General features: G+C 44.6%; 5 protein-coding genes and 3 long non-coding RNA genes across 15 annotated transcripts in view; 4 read left to right on the top strand and 4 right to left on the bottom strand.

The window, feature by feature from the left end:
- Positions 1-1,457: 1,457 nt before the first annotated feature.
- LOC6903264 (uncharacterized) lies at positions 1,458-17,730 on the bottom strand. 4 transcript variants are annotated; one of them, XM_033380444.1, is made up of 5 exons: positions 17,571-17,730; positions 16,427-16,543; positions 16,236-16,368; positions 2,171-2,278; positions 1,458-2,113 (listed from the first exon to the last, which is right to left on the bottom strand). In XM_033380444.1, the coding sequence occupies exons 2-5, from the start codon at positions 16,454-16,456 to the stop codon at positions 2,103-2,105; spliced, it is 282 nt and encodes a 93-aa protein (XP_033236335.1). In that variant the 5' UTR covers positions 16,457-16,543; positions 17,571-17,730; the 3' UTR covers positions 1,458-2,102. The 4 variants fall into 4 exon arrangements, with proteins under 4 accessions (XP_033236335.1, XP_015036481.2, XP_033236334.1 ...); XM_015180995.2 differs by lacking the exons at positions 16,236-16,368; positions 16,427-16,543; positions 17,571-17,730 and adding an exon at positions 3,972-4,105; XM_033380443.1 differs by lacking the exons at positions 16,236-16,368; positions 16,427-16,543; positions 17,571-17,730 and adding an exon at positions 3,962-3,991.
- Positions 4,383-6,071, top strand: LOC6903263 (histone acetyltransferase Tip60-like). Of its 5 annotated transcripts, XM_033380426.1 has the most exons (5): positions 4,442-4,622; positions 4,680-4,806; positions 4,859-5,421; positions 5,473-5,669; positions 5,731-6,071. In XM_033380426.1, the coding sequence occupies exons 1-5, from the start codon at positions 4,584-4,586 to the stop codon at positions 5,945-5,947; spliced, it is 1,143 nt and encodes a 380-aa protein (XP_033236317.1). In that variant the 5' UTR covers positions 4,442-4,583; the 3' UTR covers positions 5,948-6,071. The 5 variants fall into 5 exon arrangements, with proteins under 5 accessions (XP_033236318.1, XP_002132962.3, XP_033236317.1 ...); XM_033380427.1 differs by having other exon boundaries at positions 4,383-4,622; positions 4,859-5,669; XM_002132926.3 differs by having other exon boundaries at positions 4,384-4,603; positions 4,859-5,669.
- On the top strand, positions 6,398-7,203 carry LOC6903262 (transcription initiation factor TFIID subunit 7-like). Its single transcript, XM_002132925.3, has 2 exons — positions 6,398-6,560; positions 6,628-7,203. The coding sequence occupies exons 1-2, from the start codon at positions 6,471-6,473 to the stop codon at positions 7,123-7,125; spliced, it is 588 nt and encodes a 195-aa protein (XP_002132961.1). The 5' UTR covers positions 6,398-6,470; the 3' UTR covers positions 7,126-7,203.
- Positions 7,268-7,906, bottom strand: LOC6903261 (40S ribosomal protein S14a-like). The gene has a single exon (XM_002132924.3). The coding sequence runs from the start codon at positions 7,799-7,801 to the stop codon at positions 7,346-7,348; it is 456 nt and encodes a 151-aa protein (XP_002132960.1). The 5' UTR covers positions 7,802-7,906; the 3' UTR covers positions 7,268-7,345.
- On the top strand, positions 8,001-8,590 carry LOC26532910 (uncharacterized). Its single transcript, XM_015180990.2, has 2 exons — positions 8,001-8,156; positions 8,224-8,590. Exons 1-2 carry the CDS (start codon positions 8,052-8,054, stop codon positions 8,479-8,481), a joined length of 363 nt encoding a protein of 120 aa, XP_015036476.2. The 5' UTR covers positions 8,001-8,051; the 3' UTR covers positions 8,482-8,590.
- On the bottom strand, positions 9,629-10,985 carry LOC26534167 (uncharacterized). The gene is made up of 2 exons (XR_004469350.1): positions 10,223-10,985; positions 9,629-10,158 (listed from the first exon to the last, which is right to left on the bottom strand). It is a non-coding gene; the product is annotated as an uncharacterized lncRNA (long non-coding RNA).
- Positions 11,151-22,490, top strand: part of LOC26532365 (uncharacterized) — a 36,777-nt gene continuing 25,437 nt past the window's right edge. The window contains exon 1 of the long non-coding RNA XR_004469352.1: positions 11,151-11,324. This is a non-coding gene — a long non-coding RNA (uncharacterized lncRNA). The remainder of the gene's footprint in view (positions 11,325-22,490) is intronic.
- Positions 21,048-22,490, bottom strand: part of LOC117184131 (uncharacterized) — a 74,708-nt gene continuing 73,265 nt past the window's right edge. The window contains exon 3 of the long non-coding RNA XR_004469348.1: positions 21,048-21,549. This is a non-coding gene — a long non-coding RNA (uncharacterized lncRNA). The remainder of the gene's footprint in view (positions 21,550-22,490) is intronic.

Genomic DNA, 22,490 nt, shown 5'->3' with positions numbered 1-22,490 from the left:
CCAAAAGGGTTGACTATCGCAAGACAATGGCCGTGGACGCGTCCGGGCCTGGCCTGTCCTGTCCCGTCCCGTCCCTCTCTGAATATTCCGATCTGCCCGGAATGTCCTGATCTGTCTGGCAATCCGTTCCAATCCCTCATGCGGCGCTATGATTCCGCAGCTGCCCGTGACTTTTGAATGATTAAAATGGCCAAAAGGCGGAGCGGAGCGGAGTGGAGCGGAGCAGCTGCAGCAATTGTTGGCGGAAACAATTACCAAGTTGTATGCAAAAGCGCCAATGGAGGACGAAACTTTCACGCCGCTCAATGTCAGGCCAGAGCAGGACATGTGGCAGGCGCCACCTGTGCCGCAACACACACACACACACACACACCCAGGCAATCCTTGGCCGACGAAAAGGATTGGCAATTTTGTGCCAATTTTCTCCGCCTTCTGTTTGTTTATGAAACAAGTCACGTAAACGTTGTTGTGTGTCCTCGTGGAAGCCCATGCCATGCCATGCCTAGCCCCCCTTCCGGCCCCCCTAGTATCTCTCTGCCAGGGGGCGTTGAACCGGGGGCATCTGGCTAAATGGGCGTGCCATCACCTTGTTGTGTTGGCTCCCCCCTTGCCGCTCCCCTCCCTGGCGATTGTCATTGGCATCGAGAATTTAGCAATTGGCAAACGTCACGAAAGCAGCACCAAAAAGCAGAAAAATAAAGCAAAACAAAAACTTTCACGATCTTTCGCACCCTTCCTTTCGGCCGCCTCCTGCCTGATTGTTGATTTGCTAAAGTTTTCCCTCTCGCTTTTCCCCTTTCCTTCCCCTTTTCCGCGAATCTGTTTTGTTTTTGTTTTCTGTTGCCTGTTTGTTTTGTGCCCTGTTTATTGTATAAAATTTATGCCCCTATATTGTGCAATTGAAAAAGTTTGTCATATTTCACTGATTTTCCGCTTGTTCCGTCAGCGTTACAGTGCGTTCCATAGTTGTAGGGAGAGACAATGGAAGGTTTCCGTCGATGGAGGCCCCGCATAATAGGTGATTCCTTTCCATTGGAGACTCCAGATTCTTCTCCTTGGCTTTCAACCAATCCCATCTCCAGATACTTGTGAAACGCACTGTACGGCTAGCGGTTAGCTCTTCATCGGCGTAGAACAGGCCGCAACGAGAATGTTGAAATAAGGGGAAACCAGAGCCGCTGGCAGAAACCATTATTTATGCATCGATTTCAAATCACTAAAAACAGAAAAGAACAACAAAGATCCATAAACAAAACCTCGCAAAGGAAAAAAGGAGGGGGAGAAGGAGAGTTTCGAATAAACACAATAACAAAACGGAAGGCGGCAAATAAATAGACAACAGAGTCGAATGTGGGCAAACAATGCCTGCAATAAATATCCGTACATGTATGCATATGAGTGTTGGGATATGCAGGATATATATTGTAGAAATGAATTTCATGATATTTATGTCACGATTTGGCAATCAGTTCAATGACCAACCGAAGGGGGTGAAGGTACACTATTTTTATTTGCATTCAGGGCGCAGTCCAGTACAAAACCCACAGCCAGAATTTGGATACAATTTTTCAGAATATCAGAGCTGTCTTCAGTAGTACTTCACTTTACAACTACGCCTGCGGGATCTGTTTAAAGGAGCTTCATAGAAAAAGATTGATTCCTTTATGACTTCTTCTGGTACCAATTCCAGTGGATCCTTCTCTTCTGTTGGATAGGAGACCTTGAATTCCTTGCTAACTAAAGCAAGCTGAGGGGAACAGAGCGCATTTCTGATTTCCAACAACTCATCGATCACTGTTTTGTTGGTTTTCTTGCGGAAACGACGCTTCGTTGACGCCTTGTACTGACACTTTTTCGGCGACTTGATGATATCGTATTGGATCTTATATTCCATTAGCTTTGGTTCGCCGTCCGGCAGGAACAGGCGCTTCAGCTCGTCGCTGAAGTCCTCGTACTCCTCCAAGTCGTCTGCAGAGACAGAGACAGACCCAGACCCGGGCACGTCAACGAACTCCGAATGAAAATAAGTCTTTACGACATTATAGCGCTCAATGGACAGTTTCATCCAGAAATTGCCCCTTTTGACGGCTGCAACAATACCCTTATCCCATTCCTGTTGTGCATAAAATATGGAACGTTAGACGGTTATTTTGAAAGGAATTCCGCTTACCTCTATATCCTTTTCCATATAGACCATCAATTCGTAGTTCATTTGGTTCCCTTTCTCTACAGCTTTCAATGAAAACATATTTACTCAGATCAATTTTGATACGTGAAGCTGTGAAAAGGAATGTTTGAAACAATATGAGTATTCCTGAGAGTAAATTATATATTATTTCGATCAATGATAACGGAGACAACAGAGGTTCGATAAACTAATGAGGAAATGTTTTGTATCAAATGAAACAGTTCCACATTGGCAACTAATGCTTGGAGTCATTGTAATATCAAAAACCCATTCTCAATGAATGCCGGAATTCCGGCTTCTTCTGCACATGAGAGCAGCACTTTGAACAGCGGGTACATCTTTTGGGACGTTCATTAGTGTGCGTACGTCTGCGCCTGTCATCATTATGCGCCTCGCATGCGTCTTCTCGAACTTCCTTCTTTATACCTTGCTTCCACCAACAACACCGCTCATCAACGATCGCAATCGTTCCCTTTCCTTTCGTTACTTCTTACTTTTTCGCCACCATTCGCACATTTACCGTTCGTTCCCTTTCTATGCCTTCTTACCATTCGTTCGCTTTCTGTATCTTCTGTCCCCCTCTCTCTTCGCATTCCCCGTTCAGGACGGGCCGTTAGAGACCGCAAGCGAATGCTAGGGCGAAGCGGACGAGACAGCGAGAGTTGGCAGCACTTTTAGTTAAATTGAGCAACAAACACATTTGGCAATAAAAATGATTCCACTTCCAGTTGCAGCCATCACCCCCGCGCTTCGAATGTTTTCGAACTACTTTGCCCTAGTCGCCGTGTCTCTCTCACACTCACACAACCCATCGAAGCGAATTCTCTCTCTCGTTCAGTGGCAAAGGGTAGCCAAGGAGAAGTGGCAAAGCGCAAAGCATTGGCGGTATATTTAATACAAGGTGAGGTGCTCGCGTCTAGCGAGGTGCATATTACTGTTGTCACAAACGCACATGGATGGGAGAGAAAAAACTTGAACGCTATTTATACAACAAATATGTATGTTAAAACTCTGCTAACTGGAAATGCGGCACCGTTTATTGATACACCTTGCAATCGACCTCATTCCCTCACACCCTCTTTCTCACTCGCTCTTCCATACACAGCACAGTCCCTTCCAAAAAATAAAAATGCCCGCCGCAATGCGCTTGGAAGGAGTTTTGCACATTCCAACAGATTTATTTCACTCGAAATAGTTTCATTTTTGTTGCGTTATTGTAAGGGTTATTTGTTTTTGTTGCTTTTGCTGTTTGCCAGGAGTGACTGTAGAAAGTTTTTCTATTATTTTCAAATTTAACTTTGCCATTTGTTTGTTCATGTGTGTGGCTCTGCAGGGGGAAAAGAGAACCCTTTCCGGGCGGCATATAAAATGGCTCTAAAAGCTCAGAAGGGTCTAAGGCATAGGAGTTTTTAATATTTAACAAGTTTTTTCTTTTCGCTGTGAGTCTTTCGGTCCGTTTTCCAATATGAAATATCACAGCACCTTTCCAATGTGCACGCCAATACACTTACATTAAGGCTGGTGAGGAAGAGTGAGCGTGTGTTGAGAATTTCGTTGGATTTTACGAGTTGACACACAAAAGGCCCAAAATGTGCACAAGATCACCACATAAAAAAAAAACACTGATTAACTTGTTGCACTTAGATTCTATTGCATCTAAAACAAACAAAAAGAAAAAAAAAATTCAACTACAAACATAGACATGTTTTAGGTTGGAATATGCAGCAGGTGCCGTCCAACCCAGCATCTTGAGAAAATAAACATTGCATTTACAAAATTTCACCTCGATTCTTGACAATCCACGATTATTAATTTATTTAAACACACCAAAATAAGGGTGTAAAATCACACGAATTAGCTCCGCTGAACTGCACACATATATATACACATACATATAGATATAATACGCCGGCTACACGTCTTTTCAGTGTGACCGCACAACGTAATCGATAGATATCAGAAATATTGCCGCCAAGAAAAAATTGAGATTTAATTTAATTAAAAGAAACATTGGTCTGTTAAATTATGAATGTAAGTTAATTAAGGGTTTAAATGGTCTAATTAATGCGAATGGTAGAAATATTTAAATTATTTAGCGCTTGTCCTCTTATCGATGTACATATATCGATATATCGAACAAACTCCGGCAGGCAATTCACTTCAAATAAGAAGAAATTTAATGAAAGGTGCTGTCAGGAAATATATATTATTTAATAAACGTTGTTTCTCAAAGTACGCAAGCTACTTATAAAGCTTTTGCGAGGCAGATTCATATCGATATACGGCAGTCGATTGCGCCCATACGGCATCCCCGATCTGCGTTGGCAAACAAAAAAATCAGTTGTCAGCGTTGATCCCGATTTGGCCGCGCAAGTTAATAATTGATGAAAGCAAGATGAGTTTAAAGCCTACTTCGTATGTATGTGAATCAGCGGTAAATGGGGATGTCTCTTGATACTTTCCAAATTACTTTTCTCTTATTGATCTTCAGACGCAGTTGGTAGAAGGCTGCACGCTCTCCGTGCTTATGCAAAAGCCAGATGTGTGGAAAATGGCGGAAATTTTGAGCACCAAAAAAGTGGGAAACAAGCGTCTATACTATGTGCACTTCTTGGATTGTGAGTAGGCTGGGAAGTCCGTCTTAAGAGATTAACATTGATTGCCTTTCAGTTAACAAGCGTCTGGATGACTGGTTCGACGAGAAGGATCTGGACTTGTCGTCTGTGCAGTTTCCTCGCAACCGACAGCGCTACGCAATGGAACGTTCTACAGGATCGCGGAAGAATCTCCCAAACGCCCCTTCCAAGCAATCCCAACTGAAGAAGAAGCCTGTACATGAAATCAAGAATGTGCAGTGGATTGAGCTGGGAAAGCATCGCATGAAGCCCTGGTACTTTTCGCCATATCCTGAGGTAATGTGCGCCGAGCCGTGCATCTACTTGTGCGAGTGGTGCCTAAAGTACGTGATGAATGCCACATGCCTGGCTCGCCATTTGATTAAATGCAATCTTCGCCATCCGCCTGGCGAGGAAATCTACCGCAAGGACACAATATCGTTCTTCGAGATTGACGGACGCCGGAGCATGACATACGCGCAGAATCTCTGCCTCCTGAGCAAGCTGTTCCTAGACGAAAAGACTCTGTATCACAACACAGATCCCTTCCTGTTCTACATAATGACAGTGTTCGACTCGCGCGGCTTCCATATGGTGGGATACTTCTCTAAGGAGAAGGTGAGCGAAGACAACAACTTGGCCTGTGTGTTGACTCTACCTCCGTACCAGCGCATGGGCTATGGCCGCCTGCTCATCGAGTTCAGCTACGAGTTGTCAAAGTGTGAGGGGAAGACCGGCACGCCAGAGAAACCGCTCTCGGACCTGGGGCTTCTCTCTTATCGTTCCTTCTGGGCCCAGGCCATACTCGATGTACTCATCAAGCAGAAGCTCGACGTTGCAGAGGACAAGATTACCATTTCCATCAAGTATACGCCTAAAGAGCACTGACTATTCATCTACTAACTGTTTGCTTTTTACTCCCATTAGTGAAATCTCTGAGAAGACTTCCATCAGCACAGATGATGTGGTATCCACGCTGACTCATCTGAAACTTATCAAGTACTATAAGAGCCGATACATTGTCTGCGTCAAAGGCGATGTCGTTGAGAATTATTTGAAAGACAAGACCAAACCTCAACTGTGCATTGATGCCACCTGCATGCGCTGGGTGCCCAAGGATTGGACTGGTTCAAAGAAACGCTAGGAATGAAATAATCCCTAGAATAGTCTATATTTTTAGATCGCATCAACAAGCAGGAGTTCAATCTTCTACTACTTCTACCTCTTGGACAGATATTCCCGAATTAAACAGGATTCATTTAAGAATAGATATTACGTTTACCTTATTTATAGCTTTTAAGTTGTATGAGCAGCTACAACAAGGAATAGCGCTTACACAAGGCCACTTCGACGAAGAAGGCGCCAGTGACGCCGACAATGGTTTCACGGTCGTTGACGAATGGGTCGCAGTAATATACTAATGCCTCCTCGCCACTACAATCCTGGGCTGAATCTGCGCCTCTTCGTTCTGGGCCTTTGATTTCCTGTGAGCCATGTGTGCATCACGGAATAAGATGGAGGTTCTTCAGAGTGTGACTGGTTCAGAACCAGTGGTTCTCTAGCGACTTGTTTAAGTGTGCTTTTTCCAACACTGCGTCATTGGCAAAAGAATTCATATTTTTGACAAAAAAAAAATCTTACAACTAACAAAAATTGAATCATTAAAAATGGAGCCAATAAACAATGTACAATACACAAGCGAGCCGACAAGCGACGAATTTGAGGCGGAGGGCCAATTCATAATGCGAGTTCCCGAGGTAAGCGATATGGTCTTCTGCGTCTTGCCTCATGGGTAATTTACTATGTTAATTATATGCATTGCAGGATCGTGCCGAGACCATTCACGAGGCCATCAGGGATGGAAATGTACACAAGAAATTGAGCATTGCACTGAAGGAGGACCTGCGTCAGGGTCAGGTTTGGCTGGATGGCTCTATGCTCTACACGAAGCTCGTCGACCTGCCCTCAATCGTGGAAAGCTACAAGACGACGGACAAGAAGAACTTCTACAAGACTGCAGATATTTCCCAGATGCTCATATGCACCGAGAAGCCAGAGGAAATCGAATGCAAGTCATCAGAATCGGAAGAAGAGGCCGCCAATAAGCAGCCCCAAACTTACATGTATCCACATGGCATCACTCGTCCACTCAAGAACGTGAGCAGGCGTCGTTTCCGCAAGAAAATGCTAAATAATCCGGAAATGCCAGCCACCGATATCGCCAAGGAGCTGAAGTGGCTTCTCATCACGGACAGCCAGGCAATGGATGTCAAATACGAGATCATCAACGAGTCGGACAGCTCAGACCACTCTTCCGTCTGATATCAACTTCAACTACAACGATTATTGTACAAATAAAATAAGATTTGTATCTTCTCCCAAAGGAGTGGTCCACCTAGAGATATTTAACTCTTTATACTATAAGGCATTAGGTAGTGGAGTACGTTTTATAGCAGAAAAGTTCTAGATTTTACTTTGCTCGTTTACTTTATTCATAGTTTTTAAGGGTTATGTTTATAGCAGATACAACATGGAATATGGCCTACAGACGGCGTCCACGACGACCGCCCTTCCTGCGGGTGCCATCCGAGGGGATGGGAGTCAAGTCCTCGATGCGTCCAATCTTCATTCCCGAACGAGCCAGAGCACGCAGAGCAGACTGGCCACCGGGTCCGGGGGTCTTGTTTTTGTTGCCGCCAGTAGCCCGCAGATTGACTTTGAGGGCGGTGATGCCGAGGATCTTGCACTTCGCGGCGACATCCTGAGCAGCCAGCATAGCAGCGTATGGCGAAGCCTCGTCACGATCGGCCTTAACCTTCATGCCGCCAGTGACGCGGGCCATGGTTTCGCGGCCGGATAAGTCGGTCACGTGGACGAATGTGTCGTTAAAGCTGGAAAAGATGTGGACCACGCCAAAGACTTCCTCGCCATCGCGAACCTGCGGTCCCAAGTGAACCTGCGGCTCTTCCTTCTGGGCCTTGGATTTTCTGGGAGGCATTTTGCAATCAATAAATGCTCGAGTCGTGGGATACGCAGAAAGATTTGTTCGCCGAGTTTTTAAGCGTGATGTCAAAGCTCAGTGATGAGCAGCGACTTCTGATATATATCGCAAAAATATAATTATCTATCGATATATATCTATTCGAGCTAGAGAAACACCGATGACATCGATGTGAGCATCGGTGTTTCACCAGCTCCAGCTCCCATCCCTACTTACTCTTGAAGGAAGCGCGGAGAAGAAAACAACAATGTCCAATTCAGGTCCGAAAGAAAAAGTTTGTATTCGTAAATTAATACAAAAGACTATGAACATTACGAAGGCCGGCATTGCGTATCGCAGAGGCATTTTCAAAGTAAGTACAAACCATGTTAGGCTGCATTTCTTACAGATGATTCATGCCAAATATATTTGCTTATTAGAATCCGGTTTGCGTTTGCTGGTCTAGAAACGAACTAAGGAAAATTCAGAAGATAATTAATGAAAATAAACCGGGGAATGTCCAAATCGTCTCCGAAATACTTAAAATTTCAAGGGAAATCAAGAAGGAAGATGATCTACTAGAGATCGAGCATAAATTGAGAACCGTGGACCTTGCTGACCGCAATGAGGTGCAAGACGAACAGCCAGACGATGTCGTCAAGAAGGGGGACGGCATGAACATGGATATGGTCGAATAATGGCTTTCGCAACTTCAGCTGCATTACCACAGCATTCACGTTACCTAATAAATGAATGTGTCTCAGTTTTGACATCAGCAAAGCAAATAAATGTGCAGCTCGAGTATAATTTTTTCTGCCTTAACCTCACTATTTATTTTCAAGACCGCGCTGTGTGCACGAGTGTATGCCCCACTCACATGCACACACACCAGCGCCACGCATGAATCTACTCTATAGACGTCTCTTTCTTTCTCCTACTTCTGCTCAAAAAGGTGAAGCGCCAAATTCGTTGGTGGCTCCTAATATTGTAGATTTGAACTCTATTTATGCATGATCCCTCATGATCAATCAAATGTGTGTGCTCTCCATTCCTAGAGATTCGTTTAATAGTTATGTATGTCTGTTCATTCCCCACATCTAGATTCTTGTTCCTCTCCATCACGCCTTTTGGTTGCCATTTAGCTTTCTGCCTCTTCTATACCAAACACTCTACTACTGCCCTCTGTACGTACCTTTCTCCTCCTCTATGCACCACTCACATATACACACACCAGCACCATGCTTGAATTTACTCTATAGACGTCTCTTTCTTCTGCTTCGACGCTACTTCTGCTCAAAAAGGTGAAGCGCCATATTCGTTGGTGGCTCCTAATATTGTAGATTTGAACTCTATTTATGCATGATTCCCCCATGATCAATCAAATGTGTGTTTGTCCAATTCTGGAGATTCGTTTAATAGTTATGTCTGTTCATTCCCCATATTTAGATTCCTGTTCCTGTCCATCCCGCTTTTCGGTTTCCATTTAGCTTTCTGCTTCGTCTCTGGCTTTTTTCCGTCTCTCCTATGCCATGTTGCAACACACTCTACTGCTGCCCTCTGTGCTGTACCTTTCTGCTCCTCTAAACAAACACACCTAGACAAGGTGGCCAAATTACTGCCGGTTTGCCGCTGTAGTTGTAGTTGTCGTTGCCGGGTGTCAGTGTTGCCACCTTGTCGGCGAAAAGTAAGAAAAAATGTGAGCGAACGAAAGAGAAAGAACAGTTGCAAATGTTGCATTTGCATGCATGGACAGTGCAGTCCGGTGTCAGCCTGACCCCCGTTCATCCATTGCTTCCACCCCACCCACCATTCCCCTTTTCAGCAACATCCGGTGCACAGTGGGACTTTTTTCCGAAAAAGTGGTATTTTTATTTATTATAATTTAGGAAATCTATAAGCTGCAAAGCAAAATCCTATAATTATTGGATTGGGTATTCCCTGAAGGCTCCGATCAATGTACTTGAGTGGAGACCACTGTGCGTCGGGCAGTTCCAAGCACACTACACACACACACACACTGATACAGGTGAACGGTGTCGCTGCTATTTAGACAAGTGACATATGCGCCATGCACACAGAGCGAGAGAGAGAAGGAGGGATACAGAGTGGGATAGAAGAAGACACGCACACACACATGGCAGCTTCATGCAACATGCAAAATGGTGTGTCAGAAAGGAAAGCCGCGTCGGTTTCTGTTTGTCCCAACCCAACACCCACCCACCCATCCGTTCTCCACTCTTCTCTTCTCCTCCTCCTCTTCCGAGCACCTCTCGCGCCGACTGTTCGGCTGCAGCAAGCAGATAGCAGAGGATGTTGCCGCCGCCGCAGTCACCGTCTACGCCAGTGCACAGTGGTTCACGTCTAGTGTGGCGGATCTGTGGAGGTGCGTGGATATAGAATTTTATTTTATAAGGAAAACATACTTCATTTTTTACCCACTCAAATCCTCTGGTAATAACAATATCTTGGGACTTTAAAAAGTGCTTTTGGAACACTGTTTCTCACCTCCGCTGATCCCGATGCTGCCGCTGCCGCTTCAGTCCAACACCTGCGGCACCGGCTCCTGCTCCAGCTCCTGGTCCGTGGCACGGGCTTAAAAAGGAAGCTTTGCCAGAGCGCAAATTGCAGGAAGCAACGGGCAGCGAACAAACAGAAACAGAAACACACGCACACCTGCACAGATGGACAAACAAACAAACAAACAAAAAACCAAACAGAACTAAACAACAAACTTGTGTGTGAATCTTTAGTCTCGTTCCGTATATTTTTTACTGCTGCCCTGCTGTTCTGGCCCTTGTTTTTGACACAGTTCAGGGGAGCAGTCAACGTTGGTTCCTCCGCTCCGCTCCACTGCTCCCGCTCCTGCTCCTCCTCCGCCTGCTGTTGCCTTCCGCTTTTAGTTGCAATTAAACAAGCTACTGCCGAAGCAGACGAGGCAGAAAGTCCAACAGCGACCGTGCCAGAGACACATCGCTCATCAGTGCAATGTCCAATTTGCATGCATTCCATTCCATGTATCTCCATCTCTCATAGTGTCTCCCTTTTTCGCCTTTACTCTGTTTTTCAGCTGTAACTCACAATCAGTAGTACGGGAAACATATTTGAGACATTTTTGAATAAAGTCATGCACGAATCGCAGGAGTTTCCTAACAAAGAAAACATCCGCATAAAAAATGTCCCTTTAGAAATGGGAACAAAGAAATAAATCTGCTTTAACTTAACTATAAGACCGCTTATTTCCGTTGCTTAACTGCCACTAAATGTATCAAATAAAAATCCATATATGTATGTACAAAAAATAGCCCCAATCAATTAATACCCATTCATTTCGCTTGATAGGGGGGGTCGGGGCTGGGATTGTTTTTCATTAGTTATTCATAAATTTGATAACTGCTCGGCACGAGTGAAAAACATTCCGTGTTTAAATTCAATCAAAGTTGACGTCTGTCGATTAGCACCAGGCACTGTGTGGGAGGAAATCCCATCCGAAAATGGAACCAAAAGATCTACGGGCGGAGAAAAAACGGGAAAACATTGAACCGTAAATATTTACCTATAAAAATTGTTTAAGCATTTTATGTTGGCGCAGCAGTTGCCATGACGGAATATATCCGATATATATACAGACGATATATACGATATATATATATGGGGGATATATGGGGGAAAGGTTAAGGCGCAGACTGTACATGTATATATGCATTTTTTTGGTGCTACAAAATTAAATTAAACATTTTTTATGCCTCTCTTCGGTTCGGTTAGCTTTTGGGTTTCCTGGGCTCCACTGGCAGCTCCCGGGGAGCTGCGTGGCTTGACAGGCGCCAGGCAAATAAATTTCTGTTTCGCTGGGCTGTGTATCGCATGACATATGCATCAAAGTGTGTGGCATGTGGCAGGGGCCGGCATGGGGGCGTGTGCGTATCACAGCTGCCTGTCGCAGCTGTCAATAAGTGGGCCGAGTCGACGTTAAAAATCAGGCATTAAAATATGCTGTTCATCCTTCCTATGCCCGCACCCCGCCTACCCCTCCACTATGCTCGTTGTTAATGCGTTGCATAAGCCGTAGCTGAGAGTGTTGCCCCTTGCCCCTTGCGTGGGGCAAGTAGATACAAAGTGCGATACAAAGAGCAAACTCTGCACCGTTTTGGCCATCGATATCGTACATCAGCCACGCCCCACACAAAGGCATGCCCTGCCCCAAAGTTTTGGCTTAATTTTAATTTGTTGCAAAGTTCAAAGGATTCCCCCTTCCGAATGTGTACTTGCATAAATGCACATGTGTCTAGGGCAGAGGGTCGATCGGGAAGTTTGAGTGGATGAATGGATCATCCAATCGTTGGGACCATTACCAGACCATTCCTTGGGCGATGGCCTGGATTAAGGAGCAAATAGATCTCCCCGTACCGACTGATTCCCCTTGAAAATCTGCATTTCCTTGGCCAACCCTCGGCGGGTGAGGGCAGTTCCACTTGGATGTGTGGCCCTTGCCAGGGAAAACTTTTTAAATAGTTACACAAACTGCAAAACGCTTTTCATTTTGCGTTCTGGCCAGAGAAAACGGAGTTTCCAGCATTCTGGCCAAGCATTTGCTATTTCCATTGCACTTCGATTTCGGTTTGGCTGCACAGAAAAGTACACAGAACTTTTATGAAAGAAAATGAAATGAAAATCCTGATCCGAGTCCCCATTCCCCGCAGTCCCCCCCTTCGCCAACCCCAATCCCTCAAAGCTTTTCCAAACTAAACAAATCTTTAGTTTTTGGCTTTAACTTTGTGGAAACAATTAAATGGAATTTAAAGTGAAAAAACCCCAAAGAGAGAAAAGATTTCCGGGTCAGAATCCTTTAAGCAAACACTTCAGATCCAAGGAGCGGAAACTTTCCGAATTCCTGAAGCAATTAGCAGCTGCAGAGGATATGCTCGTACATTTCCACTGTGAAATCGAATCGGACAGCGGCACACTCATTAGGAATTAGGACCTCCCGCCATCCAGGCGGAAAGCGAAGCCGAAACCAAAACCGAATGTATTAATAAAATAATAATTAAATGTGTCAAAGTTTCCAAAGAGTAATTAATTATAATTATATAGACAAAACTTGACCAAATCACATCCACAAAGGCACCCACACATCCTCTGGAAATTCGAGACGGTTGCAGCCACAGTGAGGGCTCCTTCTGCAGGACCCTGCGCATGCATGAGACCCATCGAATGCTCGTCCAGGGCTTCACTGTCCAGGCAAAACTTTCCTTATTGGCCCGCTCGCATTAAATGTTTAATGGGCTTGGGTGACAAAGCACCTGCTCGTGTAAGAACAACAAAATATGGCCGCCTTTGATGATGGCCAAAGGAAAAGTTGTACTCGAGTTGGTGTTGACCCAAACATGCCCTAGTTTTGTCCGGGTTTCGAGGTAGTATCATAATTAATATGGTCAGCGGAGAGTAGGGAATGGGAGTCCATGCATTCAAGACTTTGGTGGGTAACCCCTGCCTTGGTACTCGTCTATAACCGAACCTATATATAACCTCTTCCCGTCGATGCTTAAATTACACTTGATTCAATCCTATTCATGCCACTCTCTCCCACATATCCTACAGGGTATTCCATCCCAATCAGCCACATACTTAGGGGCATGGACCTGAACCCGGAGCTGGCTGGAAAGTTTTGCTCAGTTTTGTTCTTTCGGGCTTGGGGGCTGGGTTTTGGGGTCACACCCAATCCATCAGTTAATAAAAATGTGACAAAATGAATCGTTAGCCAGAGAAACCGGGGGCCAGAGTGTGAGTGGACAGGTGGATCCCGGAGGGAGAGCACATTGGAAAATAATAAATCATAGGGAACCCGTACAGAAGAACCGAACCGAAACTTAAAGTCAGCCATAAAGTGCACCTGTGTGGCAGGATGCGTGTGTGGCTGCGAACAGCAGCTGGCAACAATTTGCTACGTGCCACCGATGCGATGCGATGCGCTTCCCTGTCAGCTATTGTCCCGGCCAAAAATGTGTAACAAAACTGAGGCGAGAGTCGAGAGAGAGTGTGGAGAGTAGCGAGTGCCTGCTCGTGTGTGTGGCAAATGAGTTTAATCACCTTCGAGATAGATGGAGAGGACGACATACAGTGAAACGTCGGTGAATGATAGTTCCTAGAGGCTCCTATTGCTCCCGATTTCTTTCTTCATGGCAGGACCGCACTGTACTTGCCTCTTTTCGCATCCTCCGAGGCGGTTGACACAGTTTCTGAAGGCGTTGCAATTGAAGTGTTGCTTAAACAAAAGCTAAAACTTAAATTGCTGTGAAATTGTCTGTGCCAAGATGCAGTCACTCCTCATCCTTCCGCCTTGTCCTCCTGAAAAATGGCAAACGTTTGCCATTTTTTTGTTGTTTTTTGCTGGTTAGTTGTTGGCGTGGCGGCGTGGCTGCTACTCAAGATGCAAGTTGCACAAACTCCAAAGGAGCCGGGGCAAGAGAGGGGGGGCACAGGGGGCTCTGTGGCGGCAACATTTATGGCGTCGGCAAACGTTGCTTAACTGCTCCAAGAGCCACTTGACGCAATGCTTTGACCAAGTAGCGGGTGACAAGCCAAGCGCTTTGTGGCTGTCAAGTGGCTCCAGCTTCCCCTTCCCTTTTTCTTTTTGGTGCTAGTCGTACTCGCTTCGACTCCACACATAAGTGCACTTGACACAGAGACTGCAACAAAGTTGCCTCTTGGATCGCCTCGGCAGTGGCAACAAATTGCAGTTTGGTTTGGCGAGAGGCAGCGACTTTAACTGGTGACCTTGTGGGTTACTGTGGGTGGGCACTATAGTACCTATGGAATAGAAAGATGTGGAATTTTTAGAGATTTCAGAGGACACTATAGGAAGAGTTCCTATTGAGTATCTTTACTATCCTATACTTCCCTACTAATTCTAATTATGAGCCCCATCATATACCAAAGGAACACTTCAATGCCCTTCCAACCACAGTGCAGCGTGACAGTCCACAGCCAGAGACGACATCGAGGACGGGCACTGGACACTTTGTCAAAATGTTGCCCCATCCCTTTTGCTGTTTGCCAAATTAAATCTAAACCATTGGCCACAAAAGCGCAACATCTTACCAAACTGAACAGCAGGGCCGGCGAAGTAGGGGACGGCAGAGGCGGCGAGTGTGTACAGTTGTGCTTGCAGACAACTATCGATTGGTGGTGGCCAAGGCACAGATGTAGCACACTTTGTGGCTGGATGGAAGTCAAAGAATGGTCGGTGGGAGGGGCGGGGAGGGGAGGGGCAACGAAAGAAAAAATAAACTTTTGCTAATACAATAATAAAAAGTTACTACGTGCAGTGTTGCAAAGAGTAAGAAAGGCAGACAGAGGACGGGACGACAGTGGATGGGTTGGGTGTGGGGTGGGGGGTGGGTTGAGAGCTAAAGCAAAATAATATAAAAAATTTAAGTGAAAACTTTTGCTCCAATCTCCAGCTCCAGCTCCTGCTCCTACTCCTGCCCCTCTCCCCGCCGCACACTCGTCAAGAAGTTGCAACAAAAGTTTTGCCCGACGTTAACCTTTAAGGTAAGCACTGACGAGAGGCGTGTCGGCTTAGTGTTGCACGTTGGCCGCGACACTGATTAGATTTATCAGCGGCAACAGAATCAAGTTGCACATGACAGTGGCAAAGGAAGAGAATGAGAATGGGAGAGTTAGCTGCAACTTATGCAAAAACCCACTACAGCAAATCAAAATTCAATCAGACAGCGACTGAAGCCGCAACTGCCGCCGCCAGTGGCAGCGTGGCATCGTGGCAGCAACAGTTGTCAATTGGCTGTGGCACAAGTGCTGCGGCGTATGCGTAATATGCAACAGTTTGCGGCGCTGATTGGTAGTGCAACATGACAGGACACAGCACGACATTTCAGTAATGAGTGGAAAACAAGTGGATGTCAGCGGATTAAGTTCGTTATTGGATTACGGAAGACACAGGAGAGCCGTTTCCTTTCCGGAACGGAAAGACTGACAGGCCCCAAATCGAATTGGGGCACTTCCCATAGACCATTTCCATTTTCCCCTAAGCCCTTCGAGTCCTCCGAGGAGAATATCCCTGCCTTCGTCTGCTGGCTGCTTGTTTTACAATATCTCACAAATATCACGCTTTCCAATCATAAATGAGCCATAAATAACACCCTGCCACCCATGCGATACGCACACTCGAATACGAGTAGAACAAACAGGGGAAATGTGTGTGATTTGAGTGGACTTAGGGACACCCTATCCAAACGAGTCATAAAATAAAAGAAGTCCTAAAAAAAACCACAATTCATTGCAGGAAATTCTCATAATTCATCACGAGTTCATCTCTGACCTCGATCCTACTCTTCACCCACCTTCCCCCGCATTAATCATACCCTATACCTCGTCCAGTGACAGCAACGGGCATGCATATAACGATACTTATGGCCAGGCCTCGTATAGTACCTACATTTATAGATGAGAAAGCTGGGGAACGTGCTAGGTTGCTGTATATCTATGACGCATCCCTCTCTTCGTCCTGCGAATACTCCTTCCTTCCTTTGCAATGTCCTTTGCTGTACAATGCCCTGTTCGTGGCAGACCTGCTTGTTGATCAAATTTAATCATATTACATATATTTCGCTCTTTACGGTCTGTTACCCCAATATGGCCCCAAGGTCTGGGGTACATGGATGATACGCCACAGTACGATGCTCTGATGCCGTGATGCTGCGATGCTGGAAGTATTTACTCTTGTTTACAGTTGCGCACCGCCGGCTGAAATGGGCAAAAATATCCAATTTGAAAATTAATGCCTTTAGGATATTATTCATAAAATTCGTGCATGCTTCAGGGGTAAGTCAGAGCGAAAGAAACAGGGAGCGGTATACCAGGGAACTAGCATGAGAGAGAGAACAAAAATTGGTCGGAAAAAAGCAGAGCAGCAGCAGATGCATGCCTTTGCTCTCTCCCTCTCACTCACTCCGCTCCTTCCACTCTATACATTTATGCATGTAGATTTGTATACCCTGTATATCATAGAATAGAATGGTACATAAGAGCTACATATGTATATCTACCAGAAAAATAAACATTAAGTAATTAAATTAGGGGAAAATGGTTTGAAGATATGGTTAGAGCACTTATATATAGTATATATGTAGCTTTTCTACTCTACTTCCCTCATTGCAAGGGATTTGGCTAGATAGTTTCCGCGCAGTTCGAATAGGGTGTTTTATAGTCCTTCTTCCTTGTTTGGTTGCCCTTTGCCCTCTGCCCTATCTCATTGCCCTGCGGCATTTGGCGCGTTGAAGTTTTGCCAGAAACCGCAAAAGTTTATTGTGCGTTATAAATTAAATGCAACAAACCATTTGGACTGGCAATGAGAGAAAGCGGGAGGAAAGATCTAGAGAGAGAGAGTGAAAAAATATGGAGCGAATGCCATAATTCAATTTAAGGCATTTTCGGTAAATGCTCAAAAAAAGAGCGATAAACGGATAGCAGGATTCGGAAGGAAGAGAGATTGCTCGGAAGCAAGTCTTAGGAATTTTCCACAACGACTGTCGCTTGTCAAAGAGTTTCAGAGAGAGAGAGAGAGTTTCAGTGAACGTGTACGAGTCGGCTGATAGCAATATGGTTCAACGATATCAATGAAAAGGACACAGAAGAAGCCTGCTATGTTAGGTCAATGGTCTGAAACCTTACTGACTAAATGTTGCAATGCATTCTATACAATGCAATACGTCTATACGGTAATCTATACAATTTACTTATGCTATAATGCAGTTCTTATATTCTGTTGTACCTAGAAACGGAACACTTTTTACAAGTACATCCCACGCTGCAGACTCCATAATCTGCGTCTGAAGGGGCTTCACATTGTAGCCACTGGAAGCGGATCGGTTGTGTCGCTGGAACAAGGCACTGAGAATCGGACCTCATGGACGTCTACCACAGATGGTTGCTGTCATACTAGCCGACGCTGACGCTCTAATGCCGGGCAATGGGGTTACAAATCAGCTTTTTGGCTGCGTTGCCCCCGCCGGGCAGCAGTCGATGAGCCAAGTTCCCAATTGAGATTGAGCCCAATTGAGAAGCCCACATCTGTTAGCAACAGACGAGACAGGATTGGTTGTTTCAGCTCCTAGGTGTGGAAGCCGCTTCCTTAGGCCTCCTCTCACTGACCACTGAAAACTTTGTTCCGATGTTTTAGCAACCGCCGAACGGCCACTGAAGAGTGCCGTACTCGACTTAATTTGCGGACAATGCAGTTTCTGTAAGGGTAAGATAGCTCAGGTAAATATCTCAGCAAACTTTTCAGCGATCACCACACTCCCTGTTCTGTTCTTGAACGCAGTTTAGATTTCTTCTACAGCAGAATGTACATATCTGTAGTAAACACGAGAAACGTATCACATCGTCTACCACATAGTCCGCTTTGTCGATATCATCGCCTAGTTGGGGCTCGCATCGGCCGTGGCCACGAATATCGTGTGGGATCCTACATGGACAAGTTTCCTATCAAGTCGAATGCATCCCATAGGCTTGACCAATTGAAGAAGAACATTTGAAGAGCATCACGAACGTGAAAGAATGGAAACTTCTCTATGAAATAGCATTGGAATAAATAAAAGTTATAATTGCAAAAATATAAAAATAGACTTACAAACGCACGCCTTGACCAGGTGAAACAATAAAACTGAGAGCGGTGCAAATGCGTTATTTCTATGCTCTCCTGCTTCTCGACATAATTGCTTTCTGTCCCACTCTCTCTTCAGCTCCTTTTGCGAAAAGAAAAAACGAGATAACGGAACATTTTATATTTTTACACATGAAAAAAAAAATTATGCACAGACAATATGCATCTACATATAAAAAAATTGCACATATGTACATACATATACATATGTATGTATATATCACACATTGCAGAATTTTTCCTTCAACGAACTGAACTTTTGTTGCCATTTTGCCTCCTTCTGCGCCCCCGCCAATGATCAAATTCATTTTCTTGTAATAAGACACGTATTTTTCACATTTCCATTTAATCAGTACATCAAACTTCACTTCAGGCACCAACGCGACATTTTACCCGGTAGATTTTTCACCATTTTCCGCATTTTTGCGAATTTAAAAGCGGAGCTGTCTTAGGAACGCATGCTTTGACCGGCGGAAAAATTTGAGTGAGAGCGGTGCGAATGCAAATGCGTTGATTCTACTGCTACTCTTCCTACTTTGGTTTATGCTTATCTCTTCTTCTTGTCTTCATCCTCTGCTACTGAAAACAGAGATCAATTCATTAAATGAAGTAACGTCACAAATAGAGATCAATTAAGTAAATTAAATGAAGTTACTTCGACCTACACCACGCGCTGTAACTCTCTCACTAGTCTATTCATCTCACTCCCACTCAGATCACACAACCTCACTCTTTTCATTACCCTTTGCAATAGCAGTGAGAGAAGACAAGAAGTAGAGAAAAGGAAAAGGAAAAGCAAAAGCAAAAGCAAAAGCAAGAACAAATTATTCAAGGTGGTCTGCTCACTCTCTTTCGTGTCTTATAGTACGCTCAGCACGACTGAGAACGCTATGACGCATTGTTTGATGAGAGAGAGAGCGGAATGAAAAGAGACCGTCCTATAGCTGCTGACCACCTTGTATGATTTCATCATGGATAAGCAGTAGCAAAAGTAGCCAAAGAGTGAGTGGGAGAGAGAGAGCAATTAGGAATAGTTGCAGGAGCGCAAAGAATGAACAAGTTTGCATTCGCACCGCTCTTACTCAAATTTTTCACCGGCAAAGCGTGCGTTCGCGTTTCAATCCGGGAATTATGAAAAATCCAACGGTAAAGTGTCGCGTGGGTGTGTGAAGTGAAGCATAGTGTAAAGTGCAGTGGTGAAATGAAAATGTACAAAAAACTGTTTGTTTAGTGCAAGAAAATGTGTTTGTTCAAGGGCGGGGGCGCAAAAAGGCAACAAAAATGCAGCTCAACGAAGGAAAAGTGAAGAAAAGTGCGGCAATGTGTGATAAATGTAAATGAGTTTGATACAAATGTAGATAAGCATATTGCTTTTGCATAAATTCTTTTTTTCGTTTGTAAATTTGTTGTTGTTGCGTTGTCTCCCTTTTTTCGATTGATCTGTTCCAGCAATGTGTGTGTGTGTGTGCCTGCTTGAAAACGCGTCAAGTTTTGTCCCTTTCCCACTCCCTGATGTAATAGAGCAGTGAAGAAGAGAATGAGTGCTCTCATTCCAAGCGAAGTTCATGGGAGGGTGAGGCATTGCCAAAACTGCTGATCTGAGTGACTCTCTCTTGTTTATAGCCTTACCTTAAATTATGTGTGCTCTTATTAGAAATCATTTTGTGCGGCAGACAATTGAATAATTTGCGGCTTAGCTGTGTGTGGATTAGATCTTTGCAGTTTCTACTAACATATCCTTATATTCTTCTTCTGGTACAAATGCCTAAAACAATGAACTAAAATAAAATCAATAAAAATTAAGAATTCAGTCCGCTGGGAACAAATACAGACAAATCCTAAGCAAATAAAGCAGTGGGCTGTCAAGGTTGTATTCAGAATGAATGAACATGTGGGAGGGAGTGGGGTGGTGGAGTCAGCAGTTCGCATGGCGCGAGAGTAGTGCCGTAGTCAGGCGATATCAATAAGCGCAGAGGGGCATAAAATGTTGTCGGAAATGATTGCGGAAATTACACTAAAACGCAACCCGGGCGTCGCGTCGCGTCCCGTCCCGTCCGACGCATGTGACGCAACAATACGAAGTCATACGAGTATATAAGGGGGAAGGGGGAAGGGAAGGAGAAGCAGAGCCTGAGAGTGAAAGGTAGGCCGGAAAATTCCTCAACCAAAAGCCCAAGTAATGCAAATATTTTGTTTACCGCCTGTCTGCGTGGGATTTTCCCTCACTCTCGTCTTTATTTTTTACGGAATATTCTTGGAACAAAGAGTATTTTTAAAAAATGTTAGTGTATGCAGATTTTTATGATGATATCCGACTGTTTGAGGTGCATAGACTTGCCCCCAAATATTTATACATTTGTATTCCTAATCAGATCAGAACCTCCAAAATCCAATCACTATTATATACCTTCTTCCTTGGAACCGATATATTTGTAAGGGTATTTAAAGCTTTGGCTACCAGAGTCATTTTTTCGTGTCCTGTTAAATTTAGCTGCTTGTACAATACATAAGCAAAAAGGAGGGCTTGAAAATAAACCAAAATAAATATAAACCTTTTTTCTGTGGAAGTGTGGAAGTGGCAGAAACGAATCTGACAGGGAAATATGAAGAAAGTTTAATTGAATGATACTTAATCGTATATGGAGCTCTTTCGGCGCATTGAGACAAAGATGTACGCTAGTGGGGGTTTAAGCCATTGAGGAGGGACTGCGCTGGTAGTAGTGCGAGTGGCACACACAGCAAGCAGCATGCCTCATTTCATGCCACCCCCACCCACTGGCCTTTGGGGAATGTCGCTTAGTCCGGGCGATCGGTTTAATTCGTTCTCGACTCTAGGCTCCGTGTCGGGGCGCTAATGTATTTTAGTCGCGTGTGCCACTCGGCTGCCCCCCAGGGAGGCAGGAACACGTCAACGCAAGAGGTGCACAGACGGAGGCGACACGGGCCGTGGGATTAACAGGCGCTGTGCTAATTATACCCCCAAAGAGGGTTCAGTAGTGGCGCCGAAAGGAGGCTGTTCCGATACTGTGGGGTGTACGCGGATATTTAATCCGTTTAAACGTTTGTTTTCTTCCCAACCTGAAGCCTGAAAGTATATTTAAACCTTTTGGCTCTTCTGTACCCCATATTTGCACCATTTTTCGGAGTGCGTATTTGTTTGCCCTTCCGCACATCGAAAACATCTGCTGACCAACACACAAAAACCCAATTAATTGAATTTATCGCCACAGACAATAATTTTTGTAAAATTCATTGAATTTGCAATTTATAATTTTATGTAAAAACTCCATGTGCACTTTTTAATTGCCAAATATTTGCTGTGTGTGTACATAATTTGTTCTGCATTAACAGGAACAAAGCAGAGCCTCCCAGGTGGACGGGGGACGGTTCGGGAGGGGGGTGGGGGTGCAAATAAAGTGGAAAATATTTGGAAAATGCAAATTAATTATGCTACACATGTATTTGTTTAAGTTATCTAATTAGCGTCGAACGCAATTCATTACCAATTGTTTGTCGCCACTGGCATTTGAATATTTATGGTTACACTCATTTAATTTAATATACTACAAATTGCAGTCCCGAATCCGCCGTATTGTTCCACGGGATTAAATCGATTAGCAAGCCCCCTGCAACATTTCCATTAATGGAATGCACAGCACCTTCAAATCGTCCACGATTTAGTGGTTTTTAATTTTAAAACAGGACGAGAACTTCTCCAAAGTCATCTAATTATAATTACCATTTGTTTAAGTTTAAATTCAAAAATTGACTTTTACCAAATTACATAAAATCCAGAGACCCAGCCAGACCCATAAATTTAATTAGTTTGAGCCACGCTCAGTGCGGTCTGAAGGTCAGTGGGAAAACCGGCAGGAGCAGAAGCAGGCCGTCCAAGCAGCTGCCAGAGTCAGGGCCAGAACCAGGGCCAGAACCAGAGCCACATGCAGACACTCGCAATGCGAGCCCGCCCCAACACAGGGCCAAAAACTTTGCCAAATTAGTTCAAAGTTCACGAAATTTTTCCTG

Source organism: Drosophila pseudoobscura, chromosome 4 (assembly GCF_009870125.1).
Source record: "Drosophila pseudoobscura strain MV-25-SWS-2005 chromosome 4, UCI_Dpse_MV25, whole genome shotgun sequence".
Taxonomy (NCBI): Eukaryota; Metazoa; Arthropoda; class Insecta; order Diptera; family Drosophilidae; genus Drosophila; species Drosophila pseudoobscura.
This window is presented reverse-complemented; position numbering and strand designations above follow the sequence as displayed.